The 17,695-nt window shown below is 47.7% G+C and overlaps 6 protein-coding genes across 6 annotated transcripts; 4 read left to right on the forward strand and 2 right to left on the reverse strand.

Moving 5' to 3' along the window:
- Positions 1 to 2,252: 2,252 nt before the first annotated feature.
- On the forward strand, positions 2,253 to 4,688 carry BJ212DRAFT_1301676 (uncharacterized protein; the record flags this gene model as incomplete). Its single annotated transcript, XM_041333160.1, has 12 exons — positions 2,253 to 2,384; positions 2,451 to 2,513; positions 2,573 to 2,695; positions 2,755 to 2,979; positions 3,184 to 3,234; positions 3,309 to 3,338; positions 3,366 to 3,429; positions 3,473 to 3,512; positions 3,710 to 3,877; positions 3,998 to 4,042; positions 4,299 to 4,380; positions 4,560 to 4,688. The coding sequence occupies 12 exons, from the start codon at positions 2,253 to 2,255 to the stop codon at positions 4,686 to 4,688; spliced, it is 1,152 nt and encodes a 383-aa protein (XP_041190437.1).
- Positions 4,689 to 5,523: 835 nt separating this feature from the next.
- On the forward strand, positions 5,524 to 7,550 carry BJ212DRAFT_475524 (quinon protein alcohol dehydrogenase-like superfamily). Its single transcript, XM_041343294.1, has 6 exons — positions 5,524 to 6,621; positions 6,673 to 6,714; positions 6,770 to 6,961; positions 7,013 to 7,201; positions 7,257 to 7,429; positions 7,486 to 7,550. The coding sequence occupies exons 1-6, from the start codon at positions 5,614 to 5,616 to the stop codon at positions 7,502 to 7,504; spliced, it is 1,623 nt and encodes a 540-aa protein (XP_041190438.1). The 5' UTR covers positions 5,524 to 5,613; the 3' UTR covers positions 7,505 to 7,550.
- Positions 7,551 to 9,113: 1,563 nt separating this feature from the next.
- BJ212DRAFT_1371853 (CPSF A subunit region-domain-containing protein) lies at positions 9,114 to 13,623 on the forward strand. The gene is made up of 13 exons (XM_041336309.1): positions 9,114 to 9,409; positions 9,467 to 9,858; positions 9,910 to 10,197; positions 10,248 to 10,426; positions 10,478 to 10,839; positions 10,895 to 11,307; positions 11,355 to 11,596; positions 11,646 to 11,858; positions 12,022 to 12,190; positions 12,242 to 12,361; positions 12,415 to 12,621; positions 12,672 to 12,797; positions 12,850 to 13,623. Exons 1-13 carry the CDS (start codon positions 9,184 to 9,186, stop codon positions 13,552 to 13,554), a joined length of 3,642 nt encoding a protein of 1,213 aa, XP_041190439.1. The 5' UTR covers positions 9,114 to 9,183; the 3' UTR covers positions 13,555 to 13,623.
- Positions 13,313 to 14,582, forward strand: BJ212DRAFT_475608 (OsmC/Ohr family). The gene is made up of 4 exons (XM_041343295.1): positions 13,313 to 13,862; positions 13,936 to 14,092; positions 14,158 to 14,342; positions 14,415 to 14,582. The coding sequence occupies exons 1-4, from the start codon at positions 13,752 to 13,754 to the stop codon at positions 14,472 to 14,474; spliced, it is 513 nt and encodes a 170-aa protein (XP_041190440.1). The 5' UTR covers positions 13,313 to 13,751; the 3' UTR covers positions 14,475 to 14,582.
- A 108-nt stretch (positions 14,583 to 14,690) lies between these two features.
- Positions 14,691 to 16,590, reverse strand: BJ212DRAFT_1276912 (malate synthase; the record flags this gene model as incomplete). The annotated part of the gene is made up of 6 exons (XM_041331315.1): positions 14,691 to 15,161; positions 15,216 to 15,420; positions 15,471 to 15,605; positions 15,670 to 15,999; positions 16,055 to 16,190; positions 16,242 to 16,590. 6 exons carry the CDS (start codon positions 16,588 to 16,590, stop codon positions 14,691 to 14,693), a joined length of 1,626 nt encoding a protein of 541 aa, XP_041190441.1.
- A 259-nt stretch (positions 16,591 to 16,849) lies between these two features.
- BJ212DRAFT_1277216 (WRB/Get1 family) lies at positions 16,850 to 17,668 on the reverse strand (the record flags this gene model as incomplete). Its single annotated transcript, XM_041331344.1, has 5 exons — positions 16,850 to 16,908; positions 16,965 to 17,045; positions 17,111 to 17,293; positions 17,349 to 17,529; positions 17,585 to 17,668. 5 exons carry the CDS (start codon positions 17,666 to 17,668, stop codon positions 16,850 to 16,852), a joined length of 588 nt encoding a protein of 195 aa, XP_041190442.1.
- Positions 17,669 to 17,695: the final 27 nt, after the last annotated feature.

Genomic DNA, 17,695 nt, shown 5'->3' on the forward strand with positions numbered 1-17,695 from the left:
CTTGTTGGGCTGTTGCTCCCACAATCATTGTTTTTTTTCCATGAGTCTTTGACATGGCACAGAGCAAGGTCAGATTGCACAATATAAATACAGATCATTTGTAGGAACAGTGAAATTTTTATCAAGCTTTGGACGACTTGGATGAACTCATTTCTTTGTTATGACACGCTCTTTTTGATATGGGTTGTCCTGATAACTCTGTGTCTCCACCTGGATGCACGCATTTGTAGTGTGATGGGACATGAATTGGACCAAGTTTGAGTATTGTTACCTTTTCCACCACAGCTTGGAAGCTATCAAATTCTTTAATGTGCTAGTGTTGGATGTGGAATTGAACTTCAATGATAGCTCCGTTCAGAATCTTGTTGGCATGTTCAGGTTGTACTAGGTGGTTGTCATGGTAGAGGGGAAGTGGATGTGCTGCAAACTTGTATTCATTGGCATTGAAATCTTTAGCAAAATCATCCAAAATTAGCCAGTTTTTAGTTTCTTCATCCATCTCTGGTGCATTCTCTGCTCTTTGTCTGTGGGGAGAGTCAGGAAGCAATTCATCCTGTAGATTACTTTAAACACAAATGTGTGTGGTTAGAGCATGATGGTTGCACCTGAGTTACAAATACATTTTACACTTCAGCAATGCAAATGTATAAGGATAAAGAGTCTGCATCCACATGACCTCTATAGTAGACATCAGATGACTCTCCTTAGCTATCCATGAGAACACTATATTCCAGATTTCATTATGATGTTTGTTTTCTCTGTATCTCGGGTTTTCCTTCTTGCTATAATAGGTGTTTATTTGTCACTATTTTGAATCCACATATCACGCTACATTGTAGTTGACCGTGCTCCGCACGGTAACTAGTGTTACCAACGGTTCGGCTACAACCAGTGAACCGGCATAGCTGAGCTGAGCTGACTAAATGGCTTAGTAATATACTGATACCGAGACCTCACCCTGTACACCTCTAAACACTTCCAAAGGATATCTTGCTCGTACCACTTTACGGTTTCACTCAGGGAGACACAGCCATGGCTTCCACGTCGACGAAGGTGGCCACCACGAAATCGATTCTGAAACCAGTAACGACTTTGAAGGGTCATGGAGACAGCATTTCATCCATATCCTACTTTCCAGACGGCCAGCGAATGATCAGCGGATCTGAGGACAAGACCGCTCGGCAATGGGATCTGAAGGTGGGTAAGGAGATTGAGGGGGCGCAATGTGTTTTCGAGGGGGTGGTATTTGCGGTGGCAGTATCAAGGGATGGTCGATGGGTTGTCACTGGTGGTGGAGATTTGGGCAGGACGGAGCTGAAAGCCTTCGAGGTCGAGACAGGGATTGTCAAAATATTCGAAGGACACTCACGGGAAATTTACTGCATTGATATCTCTGCGGGCAACATCCTGCTGGCAAGCGGGTCACCCGATAAAACAACGCGGATATGGAACTTGGAGACCGGCAAACTTGTGGCTGGTCCATTTGAGAGCATTAGTGATGTGAGTGGGGTTCGGTTCTCCCCAGACTCGAAGAAGCTCGCAGTCCAGTTGGATTGGGGGACGTGCCTAGAGGTCTGGGATGTTCAATCACAGAAATTGGATGTGAGAACAGGGAAACCCAATGGATCAGTCGTGTTCTCGCCAGTTTTCTGGACACAAAAAAACAAAACTATCATCGCCATATTCGAATTCGATTCTTCTAAGTCGACTCTATATGATGACAACTTCGCCAAGACAATCTACGAGTTTGACGCGGTTACGCTGAAGACTGTTGGAGCTTCTTTTGAAGGGCACACCAAGAAGATCTATGGTCTAGCACTTTCATTCGACGGAGCTCTCCTCGCTAGCTCTTCCTATGACAACACTATCAAGCTCTGGGCATTCGAGTCGCGACAACTCCTTGCCTCCTTTGACGTTCAGAACGTCGATGTCCTTGTCCTCTCATCTGATTCACGCCAACTAGTTTACGCGATATACACCGCAGACAACCACAAGATCTGCATCTGTGATACTCCACCTGACATCCTTACTCAGGCCCGTGTACGCATTCCCTGCACACATTTGCTATTCGTGTGCCAACAATCCGCTTACTATACAGATGATCGCGCGCAAAAAGTCAGCCCACAGGGATATACTAAATGTGCGCGTCTAATTCTTTTAATCATTATACCACTCACCTATCACTATTGTTGCAGTCTGATGCAACTCGTCGTCCTGCTGGGCACCGCCGACCACCGATATCCACCATACCTATGGCACCGAGACCTCCACCTACAAGAGAACCGCAACAACCCGCTTTCCTTCGTCTTAGCACATTTCTTCGTTTGTCTCCTCGCGCGAACGCAGTCCCTGTTCGTCACATCCATCCTCGTGATCCTCTAGATGTAGGTCATGACTCTCATATCTCATATCTCAATTCTTTGACAGTTGACTTCATGATGGCACAACAGGTCCCTGCTACATTACCCCTACCATCGTCTCTTTCAGATCAGGTCCCAGCTCGATTTGATCGTGTCAGTCTTCAATTTCTATAGTAAATACGAAACACATGATTGACTGAGTGGTTATACAGTTCGAAATAAGTTTGCCTCCCCGCTCGAATGGAGTCGTGCAATCCCTACGGCAGCATCTTTCTTTCCTCGTGCCCAGACACAGCCATGGTCCACCAGTCGTCGAAGTTGCACCAGGGCGGAAAGTCACTGTACCGTACATTTTCTTGTTTCTCAGTGCCTTCTGTTGATTTGTGCCCTACAGCGGCTCCTTGCTGCCAAACTACTGGAATACAAGAAAGTAGACGATACACGACATCCGTCTAGCCAACAGGCGCAGGAAAACGACACAGCTGACACTGATTCGCTCCCAGATGTGCATTGGGTCAAGGCGTTCCTCTGCTATTACTCGTGTTGGTCTCATGGCAGACTGAGGATACCTCCTCGGTGGCACCTGGAGCGCGTCGACATCCCTCGCCAGGACGGTACAGTAAATGGCAGCCGTGATGGTGCTCATGGTCGCAGTTAACTTCGTATGCACTCATACACATTTGTTGTATGATATACGCTCCATAACTGATGTTTTAACACTCGTGTATTGATTATATGCTATCTGCAATATTTGCTGCGTTTATCAAATTCCATCAGAAGATAAACTTCATATCCTCATCCTCGCTGACGTCACCCCCCACAGAATGTTGATCTGGTCAAGACTCTCATTGTACATCATCACGGACTGTACTCGGTGAGACAGGTGGAACATTTGTTTCAGTCAGGAGCCTCACTCAGATGTCTCAATTGCTTTCTCACATATATCAGGCCGTCGTCCAAATCAACCTTCTCTTCTTTGTACGTCCACTTGCCCTACTCATTTAGACCTCTAACCTCGTACATACAATCTGTGTGAAATTCGATAGCACGACACCAAACCACGAAATTGGTACGATTTAACTATCAAACATGATACAACCCTTACTACCTAGTTGTGCATGGATTCGAGCAAGAGGACTCTCTCACTCTCAGGTGAGCCTTTACGATAGCTGGCCTTCGAATCCTCTTTCCCCTGATAGCACGTCTTGAAATCGACTAGATGCCGAGTCCCGTTTTACCAATAATGATTCCGTGTCGATCTCCACTTCTCTAGACCCTTTCAAGTTCTCTAGACCCTATTCTCATGTTTTATCTGGCGCATTTTTGGAATCCGACCACCTCTCTTGTAGTCCTTTCAGTTCTAATATTCGTACTCTCAAGTATTGCCTTGGGTACTCGTTTGGCCAACCTGATCATCGACCGTCAACGAATTTCACATTTCGATCTGCATTTGTGACGCTCCACCCGACATCCTTGCTCAAGCTAGCATACGCATTCCCTACAAACGTCCATCATTCGTGTGCTAACATTCCCTTGACAGACCACTGCACGCAAAAAGCCAAGCTTCAGCTATCTACTAAAAGTATGCTCCTTATCATTTTACTCATTCCGTCACTCATCCGTTGCCATCACTGCAGCCTGATACAACCCGTCGTTCTTCTGGCGGGCACTGCAGACAGCCGGTACTTTCCATACTTAGCATGACCCAGAGACTTCCGCTAGGCACCTACAATTGACCCACAGCAACCTACTTGGCCTCACCTCCGCAAACCTTTTCACTTCACTCCTTGCGCGAACACAGTATACCCTGTTAGAAACGATCGATCCCACGATCCCTTAGATGTGGGTCCCTTTCTCTTGTTTCTTTCATATTTGATTTGACACTTGTGCTGCACTTCCCTGCTACATTACCCTTACCTCACTGTCGCCTTCATGGAGGGAGCTCTTCATCGACTCCCTTGCCCAGTGGCAGGCCTTTTTCAATTCTATCCGGTGGTTGTCCGACAAGGGAAAGCAAAAGGTGCATAGACCCAAATTAAGAACTACAGAAATTGTCAATGTTCCACTTGGACGAGCGTTTGTTCTTATTATTCCATTAAGTTCGTGAGCTTTGACCACATCATTCGCTAGGCTGATGTTGTTGGTGTGGACGATGGAATATGACCATATGTTCTCTTCTTTTGCCTCAGCTGGTTCTAGAAAGAGGAGATGAAGGAGGAATCACGGCCAGTCTATGATGAGCTTGAGGACGACGAAGAGGAAGCAAATGTTCTTGATCTAGTCGTGCCTCCTCTCGGGTACACTAAACCTATTCGTTCACAAAATTAATTTTATATGGTCTCTTAGGGTAGAGCACGAAGAAATTCAATCGAAACTGGCAGTTAGTCGGTCACAGGCCGAGACGGGATTATGTTGTATTGTGGTGGCCGACGAACACCCAGAGGCGCAGTCTTCGTAAATATTTCATCCGTCGAGCATTCCAGCTGTTGAATCTTGTAGTGTACCTCCAACTTTACGACTTGCTTTGGAAGAATAAATATAGTCGCATCCTCACTAAAGTGCATTGACTGGTGGGCGACAAAATTTAGATATTGAAGCTTGAGAGTTTGGAAAGAGAAGCCTAATATATTTACGCCTGTCATCAACGTACATGCACTTGTTCTCCGCCTAGACTAGTAGCAGACTCAGGACAGTTTGATATGACGGAATGAAAGATGCTGGTCTCCATAAGCGTTTACACGTCCAAAACAAAATTGACGAACGAGCAACGATAAAGTTGAGTATTGTGTTGCCCATCGTTGGGTGGGAAATAGATAATAGATTGACGCTTTAGTGATGGCAGTGACTTTACTAAGCCATGGCTGTGAGCCAAGAAGCAAAGAGAAACAAATGGGATAAATGGAAGGATCCAGGGCGCAATGCACAGCTGCCATGCACAGGGGGCGTGTTAGGGTGTATAGCATATGCAAGGCGATGCATAAAACCAATAGCTGCACTCACTTGACAATTCATTGCTCCTCAAGTTCTTCGCTGCTAAAGCACTAGTCTCTCGGTAACACCAAGATATCACCTGTATTTCCGGCGGTGATTAACTGACATTTGGCTTTACCAGGGGCTCATCACTGAATCGCTGTCAGTGTCAGTCATATGATACACTGATATCCGGTGGGAGGCCTCACCTGTGCACATCTGAACGCTTCGAAAGGATACCTTGCCCGTATTACTTTACGGTTTCACTCTCGGAGACGCAGCCATGGCATCCACGTCGACGAAGGCGGCCACCACGGAATCAATTCTGAAACCGGTAACGACTTTGAAGGGTCATGGAGATAGCATTCCATCCATATCGTACTTTCCAGACGGCCAACGAATGATCAGCGGATCTTTGGACAAGACCGCTCGGCAATGGGATCTGAAGGCGGGCAAGGAGATTGAGGGAGCCCGAGGTGTTTTCGAGGGGATGGTATTTGCAGTGGCAGTATCAGGGGATGGTCGATGGGTTGTCACTGGCGGTGGAGATGTGGATAGGCCAGAGCTGAAAGCCTTTGAGGTTGAGACGGGGATTGTGAAAATATTCGAAGGACACTTACAGCAAATCAACTGCATTGATATCTCTGCGGATAATACCCTGCTGGCGAGCGGATCACTCGATGAAACAGTGCGGATATGGAACTTGGAGACTGGCAAACTTTTGGCTGGTCCATTCAAGAGCATCGGTTTCGTGGGCGCGGTTCGATTCTCACCAGACTCGAAAAAGCTCGCAGTCAAGTTAGATTGGGGGACGGGCCTCGAAATCTGGGATGTTCAATCACAGAAATTGGATGTCAGGATAGGGAAAGCCAGTGGAACTGGAGCCACGTTATCGCCAATTCTCTGGACAAACAAAAACAAAACCATCATAGCCGCATTCCAATTCAATTTCACCGCGGATTCAGATCTGTATGACTTCCCCAAGACAATCTACGAGTTTGATGCGGTTACACTGGAGACTGTCGGAGCTGCCTTTGAAAGGCACACCGAGTACATTCATGGTCTAGCACTTTCATCTGATGGAGTTCTCCTTGCTAGCGTTTCATACGATAACACCATGAAGCTCTGGGCTTTCGAGTCACGACAGCTCCTCGCCTCCTTCGACGTTCAGGATCCCTCCCTCCTTATCCTCTCATCCGATTCACGCCAACTAATTTACACGACATACGCTCAGGACGAATGCAAGATCTGCATCTGTGATACTCCACCTGACATCCTTACTCAGGCCCGTGTGCGCATTCCCCGCACATCTGCTGTTCGTGTGCTAACATTCCGCTTACAGATTATTGCACGCAAAAAGTCGGCCCATAGGGGTATCCTGAATGTGCGCATCCCATTCTTTTACTCATTATATCACTCACTCATCACTATCATTACAGTCTGATGCAACACGTCATCATCCTGCTGGGCTCCGCCGACCGCCGATATTCGCCATACCTATGGTGCCGAGACCTCCGCCCACAAGAGACCCACAACAGCCCACTTTTCTTCGCCTGAGCAAATTCCTTCGCTTCCCTCGCACGAATGGAGTACGCCCTGGTCGGAAGGATCAATCTCGTAATCCACTAGATGTGAGTCACATTCTCTGGTTTCTTTCAGTTCACTCAACACTCGCGCCGCAGTTCCCTGCTACACTACCCTTGCCTCCCAATCGCCTTCATGGAGAAAGCGCTCCGTCGACTCTCTTGCCCGGTGGCAGGACCTTTTTCAACCCCATTCCGTCGTCATCAGATAAGGGGAAACAAAAGGCGCGTGAACCCAAACGAAAAACTGTCGAAGTTGTCGATGTTCCACTCGGACAAGTTACCTATGTTCGTTTTCCACAATCATGTTGCGTTCGTGAGATCTGACCGCTTCATTCACTAGGGTGACGTTGTCGGTGTGGATGATGGAATACGACCATTTGTTCTCTTCTTTTGCCTCAGCTGGTTCCAGAAAAAGGAGAAGAAGCAGGAACCACGGCCAGTCTATGATGATGAACTCGAGGACGACGAAGAGGAAGAAAATGTTCTTGATCCAGTCACTGTGCCTCCTCCCGGGTATATAAAACCTATTCGTTCACAAAATTCATTCACTAACAGTCTTTAGGGCTCAGCATGAAGAAATTGAATTGAAAACGATCACCAGTCAATCACACCAGAAGCAGGACCATCTCGCCTTGCAGTAACCAATCACTTAGAGGCCCAGTCTTTGTAAATATATCATTCATTGAGCTTTCATTCGTCGATTTTCGCATTTTACTTGAGCTTTATGACCGTTTTGTGTAGTACGACTTGTTTTACAAGAATAAATATTGTCACATCCTCCATTAGCGGGCAGGTGATGGCATTCAAGCTTGAGATGCGAAATTTGAAAAGAAGGGCCGAAACATCTACGCCTATTATCAAGTGACATGCGCTTGTTCTCCGCCCAGACTAACATTTCAGATTCTCCAATCACTTTCAACACTCCTGGCTTCTGCCAACGATAGATCACGTCTGTACTTCCCGACTAATATTCAGCAGGAACTATGCCAAGATGTTCTTCAATAGCAAAAGAGGCATGATAACACGAGGTAACTCTTAGTCGGGAGTGTCTTGAAGGCTGCGGGTCTACGACTTCTTTTCGATGCGTCTGACAAACCCGTCCACGCTGGCACGACTACCTTCCTGTTTGAAACAGAGGCGTGGGCGTTGTCGTCTGGACAAGCAAGGAGGCTGTTTGACCATGAGTAAAAGTTAAGTTTGACTGAATATCACCTACTGGCCGGTGAAGTGAGGTCCTCCGGAGGAGAGTTGCCTGCTTAATGGTGATTACGGGACCTCGCAGAAAGGGATGAACTTCCTCAAATTGGGAGTAAAGTCGCGATAACATCGTCGGGACGAGCAGATGGCCGCCATTCCAATGATTCATCTTGGTCAAAATTACTGACAGAATATCATACACGTATCCGATACCACTTCGGCTTATTAACGAGACACAGTCAGTATGGGAAACCTGACATATGAAAAAACAACACGCACCGCCCCCAGGCAGCCAAAATTGACTGACCACGGTTCTGTGCTCTGATCCTCCTGGATAAACGCGAGCTCTGGAGTGCCACTATGACAAACTAGGATCCCATAACAGCAGCAGAAACACAAGAACACGATGTCCATGATCATGAACAGACGCTCGATGGAACTCGGTAAGTCTTTCCGCTAACCAAAATTGATGGGAAGATGCCTTCCTCAAGCATCCTGATAGATCCCCGTGTAGAATGCGAAGAGGGGAACATTATATGTAGCATCGGCGTAATCGCGATTGCTGGTCAAGCTTAAGGTCTATCTGATAAGTGATAAGTCGGGATAATCAACTACACGAAGCGCTGATCAGCGGCAATGAACGGTCAATGTAAGACCATGAAGGATGATGGCTCCATATCACGTCATTCCATTGGAACAGGGTTATCACATCTCCTAGATCGTTGCGACGTCGCCTCTTCAACATTCATGTGGGGCCTTGGTCATGGTGTATCCTCAATGGATCGTAGGCCTATGTACTTGGTTGGATAGACAGAGGAATAATGTTGCGCAAAGCGTTAGCCTAGAGGATTTCAGACACCATATATTTGTTATTCGTTTGTGGTTTAAATAATAGCTGAATGTACGCGTGCAAATGACTGCGAACAACAGGAGTTGCCAAAATCAGACAATTATGTCAGCTCAAGTGCTGTTTAGCCACAAACCAAATTCCGAAAAATAATGTCAACAGTTTGCGTGCGGTTTTAGTTCGTCCAGTTCGTCGTCGGCTTTGACCACATCAACCTCGGGGGATGCATCTATACAATTTAACGCTTCAGCCCCCGACGGCAGCTACGCAAGCTATCGTTGGCAATTTTTCTGGCGCCCGCACTCAGGAAATCATCATCTCTCGTGGCACTCGACTTGAGCTCCTACGCCCAGATGTTCAGACCGGCAAATTATCGACAGTCATAGCCTCTGATGTATTTGGCTCTATTCGCTCTCTAGCAGCTTTTCGTTTGACAGGCAGTACCAAGGGTGAGCCCCTCGTACGTATCATCTTTTATTTCCATCTTATTCATACTCTATTCTCAGACTACGCAATCGTAGGCTCGGATTCTGGCCGCATCATCATTCTCGACTATGACCCGAAATCGAGCAGTTTCGTGAAGCTGCATCAAGAAACCTTTGGCAAGTCTGGAGCGCGACGCATTGTGCCTGGACAATACCTCGCGACAGACCCCAAAGGCCGTAGCGTGATGATCTCAGCGGTAGAGAAGGCTAAACTTGTATACATCTTAAACAGAGATGCCGCAGCCAATCTCACGATTTCGTCGCCTCTCGAGGCGCATAAAAACAATGCTATCATTCACCATATCGTCGGCCTTGATGTGGGCTTTGAGAACCCATTGTTTGCTGCTCTCGAAGTCGACTACTCTGAGTCTGATCAAGATCCTACAGGGGAAGCGTTCAACAATGCGGAGAAGGTGTGTTCAGCGATTTTCTTTAGTATACGATAACTGAATGAGTTCTCTCAGATGCTGACCTACTACGAACTTGATTTGGGCCTTAATCATGTCGTTCGAAAATGGAGCGAGGCTACGGATCCACGTGCAAATTTATTGGTTCAAGTCCCTGGCGGCCAAGTTGCATCCACAGATCGCTTCGATGGACCGTCTGGTGTTCTGGTTTGCTGTGAAGATCATATTATCTACCGACACATGGACCGACGACAACATCGTGTCCCTATCCCACGAAGACAACATCCTCTCGAAGATCGTCAGCGAGGCATCATCATAGTTACGGCCGTCATGCACAAAATGAAGGTTGGTCTTTTGCAGCTTGTCGCTATGCCTTGATTCATATTTTGTCGTAGGGTGCTTTCTTCTTTCTCCTTCAAAGCGAGGATGGTGACCTCTTCAAAGTCACAATTGATCATGAAGAGGACGAAGTTAAAGCATTAAAAATCAAGTATTTTGACACTGTTCCTGTGGCGTCCAGTCTTTGTATTCTTAAATCTGGTTTCCTTTTCGTTGCATCCGAGTTTGGGAATCAGTGCGTCTCTCAATTTAACGTTTCTCAAGAAGTCACTGACATTAATTTCAGTTATTTGTACCAGTTCCAGAAATTGGGCGACGATGACAATGAACCTGAGTTTAGCTCAACGTCGTATCCGGGTACCGGAATGGCAAATCCCACCATTGCTTTACCTCATGCACACTTCCGGCCACGACCACTAGATAATCTTGCACTCGCAGACGAAGTAGAGTCCCTGGACCCGATAATAGATTCCAAGGTGATGAACCTATTACCAAACTCAGATACGCCTCAGATTTTCACCGCGTGTGGACGTGGAGCAAGGAGTTCTTTCAGAACACTTCGCCACGGTCTTGACGTTGAAGAATCCGTTAGCTCAGAGTTGCCTGGTATTCCCAATGCCGTTTGGACGACCAAGCGGCGCGAGGACGGCAAGTCTTTGTTTCATAGGTGTTCTAAAGAACTTCCGCTGACACGTACTTTCAGACGAGTTTGATACCTACATTATTCTCTCGTTCGTCAATGGAACTCTTGTCCTTTCCATTGGAGAAACAATTGAAGAAGTGCAGGACACCGGTATCCTATCATCAGCGCCCACTCTTGCTGTCCAGCAAATCGGCGCTGACGCCCTCCTGCAGGTGCATCCGCATGGCATTCGTCATATACTTGCGGACCACCGCGTCAATCAGTGGTCAGCCCCTCAAGGAAAGACTATTGTCACCGCTACGACAAACAAACGACAAGTGGTTGTTGCCCTGAGTTCTGCTGAACTTGTTTACTTCGAACTTGATCTTGATGGCCAATTGAACGAATATCAGGATAGAAAGGCTATGGGTTCGACTATTACGGCTCTAAGCATAGCAGAGGTACCCGAGGGACGCCAAAGAACGCCCTATCTGGTAAGCCATCTTTCTTTGAGTTCTATGATATGCTCACATATTACTAGGCTGTCGGATGCGAGGACCAGACCGTTCGAATAGTGTCGCTTGACCCAGAGAGTACGCTGGAAACGATCAGTTTGCAAGCGTTGACAGCACCACCATCAACCATTTGCATTGCTGACATGCTGGATGCGAGTATCAACAAGACTCAGCCCACCCTGTTTGTGAACATTGGTCTCCAAAATGGCGTTCTCCTACGAACAGTACTTGATCCTATTAATGGGCAACTTACTGATACTCGGACTCGGTGAGTCGTTTCGCTCACTGGAGAATCACGGCTAATTTTTTTCAATCAGGTTCCTCGGGAACCGACCAGTCAGATTGGTTCGTGTTCAAATCCAGGGGAATCCAGCCATCCTAGCGCTTTCATCCAGATCCTGGTTGAATTACACGCATCAAAATCTTATGCATTTCACGCCCTTGATTTTCGATAACTTGGACTACGCATGGAGTTTCTCCGCTGAGCTCAGTCCTGAGGGTCTCATTGGCATAGCTGGTAGTGTTCTTCGGTGAGTGATACCGTCCATCACATCCTGTAGAAGATGAGAATAGAGATACCGGATGAACCTTTAAGAAGGACATGCCGAATATTTTTGAATACCAATTGTTCCTACTGAGACTTCTTTATTCCGTTGTTTTTCGAATAAATACTGACTACTGTTTCCTTTTCAGCATTTTTCAGATACCAAAACTGGGCATGAAATTGAAGCAAGACTCGATTCCACTATCTTTGACCCCTAGGAGGTTTATATCTCACCCCAAAAATCGCCACTTTTATCTTATTGAGGGCGACCACCGTGTTTTGGGCGATGAGGCCGCCAATAAACGGTTACAGGCGATGGTGAGTTTTGTTCTTTATGTTGCGACTACCGCGGTCTGATCGTTGTCTCAGACGCAAGCGGGACAGTATATTGATCAAGAAATGCTTGACCTACCTCCTGAGATCTTTGGACGGCCGAGAGCGGCAGCAGGGATCTGGGCGTCCGCAATCCGCATCATCGATCCTGTTGAGGTAAAGCCATATTATAACTAGTTGGTGCGTGAGCTCACATCTATGTTTTGTAGGGCAGGACCATTTCGACTATCACACTAGACAACAACGAGGCTGCCTTCAGCCTTGCTTTCGTATCATTTTCTGCACGAAATAATGAGTTACATCTTGTCGTAGGCACCGCTCAGGATACTTTATTGTCTCCGCGGTCATGTACCAGTGGTTTCTTGCGAACGTATCGTTTCACCGAGGATGGCGTGGGATTGGAGCTCCTTCACAAGGTGAAGTAATATCTTGACGAATACTTCGTCTTGCTGACATCTTTATTTAGACAGAGACGGATGATATCCCCCTTGCTGTCATGGGATTCCAAGGACGTCTGGTTGCTGGCGTTGGAAAGGCTCTCCGGATATATGAGATGGGTAAGAAGAAGCTTTTACGCAAAGCAGAGAACAAAGTAAGCATACACAACATTACGTCAGTTCACTTTACTGACATTCACATTTCAGACATTTTCTACTGCCATCGTTAGCCTCAACACCCAAGGTTCCCGCATAATTGTCGGCGACATGCAGGAATCGATATATTTCGCAGTATACAAGGCGCCAGAGAATCGCCTGCTCATCTTCGCGGATGACACTCAACCCAGATGGATTGCAGCGGCGACCATGGTGGATTACAATACCGTCGCAGCTAGTGATCGCTTTGGCAACGTATTCATCAATCGCTTGGACGCAAAGGTCTCTGACCAAGTAGATGACGACCCCACAGGCGCCGGTATCCTCCATGAGAAGGGTATATTGATGGGTGCCCCACATAAAACCGACATGTTGTGTCACTTCCATGTTGGCGATCTTGTTACCTCGATACACAAAGTGTCACTCGTTGCTGGTGGTCGCGAGGTGCTACTCTACACTGGCATTCATGGAACTATTGGAATTCTCGTACCTTTCGTGTCCAAGGAGGATGTAGATTTCATCTCAACGCTCGAGCAACACATGCGTACGGAGCAGGGAAGTCTTGTGGGTCGGGATCACTTGAGCTGGAGAGGCTACTATGTACCAGTGAAGGCAGTTGTTGATGGTGATTTGTGCGAGACGTATGCTCGGTTGCCAGGGTCGAAGCAGAGTGCGATTGCTGGAGAACTTGACCGCACAGTGGGAGAGGTGCTCAAAAAGCTGGAGCAGTTGCGTGTGACTGCTAGTGGTTTCTAGGTATTGTTTGCAGTCATATTGTAGACTGATCATTGTATTGTATTCAAACTGAACTATTTTTTGTTGTGATTTAATCGGATGAACCACAGTAGAATGACGTCGCAGCCGATAAATACCCCCGTGTGATCTAAACTCTCACCCGTATCTTTCCTTCAGTCCCCATACCAAACCTTTTCAAAAGCCAAAGCAAAGCCAGCATGCTGAACATTGGTGCACGTATCGTAAGCACATCTCGCGTGCGGGCAATTCAAGCAACGCGGTCGTACGCAACCAAGGAGGCTGCACCCGTGACCCTCAAGAACCACAAGGTGCTACTGACAGATTGAATGCTCATCCCTTCTGACAATGACGCGCTTTTTCAACGCGAATTATCGTGTATAGTACACCGTCCATGCTACCGCTGCTGGGCAGGGTCGCAAGGGCGAAGTCAACTCATTCGATGAGACCCCTTTCTCTCTGCACCTAGCAATGCCCAAGGCAATGGGCGGCAAAGGCGATGGGACGAACCCTGAGCAACTGTTCGCCATGGGGTATGCATGTGCGTAATTTGTTAATATATTAAAATCCCGTGATCTGCACTGAATATATGCGTCATGGATGTAGCGTGTTTCCTCGGGGCCTTGCAGATGATGGCAGGCAAGACGGGAAAGAAGGATGCCGCAAGGAACGCCGTGATCCACACGACTGTGCATCTTGGAGAGGCGGAGGGGCTTGGGGGGTTCGGGTTGGCCGTGGATATAAAGGTTGAGGGTGTGGAAGATGAGGAACTGATCAAGGCTGGTCACGAGGTACGTTTTCCCTACCTGGCACGCGCGGTGAGAGTGTGTATTGTGATCCGCTGACTGTGGTACTCCTCCCAGGCTTGTCCCTACAGTCGTGCACTTACGCATGGCGCAGTTGTAAATGTTTCTAAGGCATAGTACACTTTTAGGTCTCTGGTCCGAGGAACCATCTTCATAGTTTTCGCATGACTTGTTATTCACACTTATTCCGGTCCTTGAGAACATCACTGCATAATGCACGCTAGTTATAACACTTGGCGGCTCAATCATCGACCAATATAATATTACAAGTACATGTCGGGAAGGGGCGTTGACAGAACCAGTAAAACACAGGTACGCGTGTTCGCGGCGCTTTTACAAAGAGCTCCTGTACCACTTGTCCTCGACGCCATCAGCCATCGTCAGGTATGGCATTAAGTCACTCGTCAAAAATTCGCTTGGCCATTGTTGCCTGATTTGCTCCATGAGATACTTCTTGGCAATTTGCAAGTGGTTTTCCTTGACGCCCGGGGCGATCTTCTTGATGCCAGGTGCCTGCTCCGCGATGATGCGGTCAACATACTGCGTCGTAATCTGCTCGCCAGTGTCGATACGTGCGCCATATTTCACCCACTGCCAGAGCTGCACACGCGCGATCTCAGCAGTAGCTGCGTCCTCCATCAAGTAGTTGAGAGGGATGCAGCCATTGCCACCGATCCAGGCCCCACAGTACGCCATAGCCACAGAGACATTGGAGCGGATGCCGTCCTCCGTGATCTTTCCGGGAACGGTGGCATTCAACAAGTCTGCAGCGGCTACTTTCACATCCTCACGTCTGACGTGGTACTATAACCGATGCGTGAGCAATAGGAACAGGTAAAACGGTACTGCCGTGCGAACCTGATTAGGGCCAAGCATATTTTCGTCAAACACTTTGCGGGCAATCTGATTGATCAAGGGGTGCGCAATCCAAGTGCCGTCATGGCCAGCAGTGACCTCACGGAGCTTGTCTGCTCGAACCTTCTCCATCGCCACTTCGTTGGCTTGAGGGTCATCCTTGATGGGGATTTGAGCAGACATGCCGCCCATGGCAGCAACTTTCCTCCTAAAATACACAATGAATACTTATCTGTCATGGACGAAAGGTGGCATTACCTGTGACAAGTTTGGATTAAAAGGCGCACATACGAATCCATAAATGGCACTGTCATAGTAACATCTTTCCTGTCTGGTAACACGGCGCTTTTGTCCGCCCTTCGCTTCTTGATGGCGCTGAAAATATAGTCCCATCTAAGAACACACGCGGAAATGAGCGACTGACCCATGACAAATTATACACATGAATGCTCCTCACCTTCCGCAATTCAATCCGGCGGAATGGTTTCTGAGCTCGAAGAGAATTTCCTCCATTTGAAACGCCGCGGGAAGCGTCTCGATGAGAACAGTCGCCCTGATTGTGTTATGGGGTATTCCAATGTAGGACTGGGAGAAGAGGAAGACGTCGTTCCATAGACGAGCTTCGAGATAGTGTTCCATCTTTGGAAGATAGAAGTAGGGCCCTGAGCCGCGCTTGATGAGTTCCTTGGCATTGTGGAAGAAGTAAAGTCCAAAATCGAAGAGAGAACCCGAGACAGGGGTGTTGTCAACCGTGATGCGCGTCTCGTCCAAGTGCCAGCCCCTAGGCCTAGACCGAAATATGAACAACCGGATTGGGAGCTAGGAAGAGATATGTGACGTACCGAACGATAAGCACTGCTGGTTTCTCAGACAGCTTGTATTGCTTGCCGCCAGACTCGAAGTCGATCTGACGCTTTATGGCGTCACGCAGGTTGACTTGGCCGTTGATCATGTTTGCGAACGTAGGAGCACTGGAGTCTGGAAATAGTATATTAGCGTAATTATGAGCATCATGGATGGCATGCGAACCTTCAAAATCTGCCATAAAGGTTTTTGCACCACTGTTGAGAGCGTTGATGACCATCTTACGGTCAGTAGGACCGGTAATCTCAACGCGTCTATCTTCAAGACCAGGTGCAGGGGGTGCGCAGTGCCATGAGGGCTCAGCACGGATGTGGGCTGTTTCAGGAGGAAAATCAAGAGGTACTCCTGAGTCAAACCTGCGCTGCGCAATATCACGCGCAACTAGGAGGTTATGTCTGGTAGACTCAAAGGTCCTATGAAGTGCAGCGAGGAAGGCAAGTGCATCGTCGGTGAGGATGCCAGATTGAGGACTATGAACATCGACCTTTGTGTGAATCTGAACGCCTGCGACCATGTTTGAGAAAGATGAGTGGAGTTGTGGTAAATAAGGAACGAAATGTGTTATGTACTAGTCTCGGGACTCCGACATACCGCTGGTCCTTCCGAGCCGACGTCATTCTGAGCATGTGTTTATTTCTGCAGGAACCACGCAATTACGTGAAACTGAAATTAAACACGGAGTACAGACGGTCGAATCTGCGACTCATAAACCATACAGATCACCACAAGAACATTGATCCTGGATCTCCTACGGGGATCCGCCCTACTCCTTATCACGAGCTCTTGGAACGGGTCTCCATTTCAACTGGGACAGCGACGGGTTCAGAGGGTGCTGCACGGGTTGTGATGAGTATTCAATAGTGATGAATATAAGTAGACTGAATTTACCAAGAATATTTTTCACCGTGCGCTCTCCGACTTTAATAACTCTGCGGCAGGCCATTTGCCACACCCCGACGCTCACAGAACCTTGGCGTGGGTCAATCATTGAGCCTTTGCGGATTGATCGTGCTAATAACTGTGGGAATACTGACCTTTGGGTGCGAAAGGGAACGCCATCCACCAGCCAAGTGGACCAAGCCAACCAGGAGGCAGGTAGAATACTGCAGCCCTTCTGTACCACCAGCCAACGAAGAATGATAGCCCTGTCGTAAGGACCCACAACAGTGTGTTGAACTTGAGTGAGAATGCAGTCTTGCTGGACACAAGCTCTCCATCTATGAAACACGTCAGTTCATTGGTATGTGCCAACGTGTCGTGGAGCCCACGTACTGAGCTTCTCAAGTTCTGCTAGCCCTTTGTCAACGCTTCTCCTCAGCTTCGCCCACTTGGCAAATTGATCCTGTGCGCTTGTTTGTAGCAGCTCTTTCTTCGCTGTAAGGAGCTCGGCTTGCAGTTGGCGCTGTCGGGTGTATGAGGCATTCATGAAAAGTTTGGTGTAGAGATCCCATGCCTAGAAGAAAGAAACTGTAAACTCATGCGTATGAAGCCTCAAGAAGAACACCAACGAATTCAAGGAGGACAGTTTTGCCGATCCATGAGATGAGCTCAGTCAGAAAGACGAGCGCGAAAATCGTGAAGATGAGCGACATGGTAGATACGAATACGGGCCTTGCACT

This window comes from Suillus subaureus (genome assembly GCF_016647635.1).
Source record: "Suillus subaureus strain MN1 chromosome Unknown BJ212scaffold_27, whole genome shotgun sequence".
NCBI lineage: Eukaryota > Fungi > Basidiomycota > Agaricomycetes > Boletales > Suillaceae > Suillus > Suillus subaureus.

Excerpts from the sequence above, each read along its gene's own strand:
- BJ212DRAFT_475524 (XM_041343294.1), top strand. The coding sequence starts at position 5,614 with ATGGCATCCACGTCGACGAAGGCGGCCACCACGGAATCAATTCTGAAA. Across the intron at positions 6,622-6,672 it reads ACATCCTTACTCAGGCCCGT|ATTATTGCACGCAAAAAGTC; the intron begins GTGCGCATTCCC and ends TTCCGCTTACAG. Across the intron at positions 6,715-6,769 it reads CCCATAGGGGTATCCTGAAT|TCTGATGCAACACGTCATCA; the intron begins GTGCGCATCCCA and ends CTATCATTACAG.
- BJ212DRAFT_1371853 (XM_041336309.1), top strand. The coding sequence starts at position 9,184 with ATGCATCTATACAATTTAACGCTTCAGCCCCCGACGGCAGCTACGCAA. Across the intron at positions 10,840-10,894 it reads GACCAAGCGGCGCGAGGACG|ACGAGTTTGATACCTACATT; the intron begins GCAAGTCTTTGT and ends ACGTACTTTCAG. Across the intron at positions 12,362-12,414 it reads GCATCATCGATCCTGTTGAG|GGCAGGACCATTTCGACTAT; the intron begins GTAAAGCCATAT and ends TATGTTTTGTAG.
- BJ212DRAFT_475608 (XM_041343295.1), top strand. The coding sequence starts at position 13,752 with ATGCTGAACATTGGTGCACGTATCGTAAGCACATCTCGCGTGCGGGCA. Across the intron at positions 14,093-14,157 it reads GTTCGCCATGGGGTATGCAT|CGTGTTTCCTCGGGGCCTTG; the intron begins GTGCGTAATTTG and ends TCATGGATGTAG. Across the intron at positions 14,343-14,414 it reads TGATCAAGGCTGGTCACGAG|GCTTGTCCCTACAGTCGTGC; the intron begins GTACGTTTTCCC and ends TACTCCTCCCAG.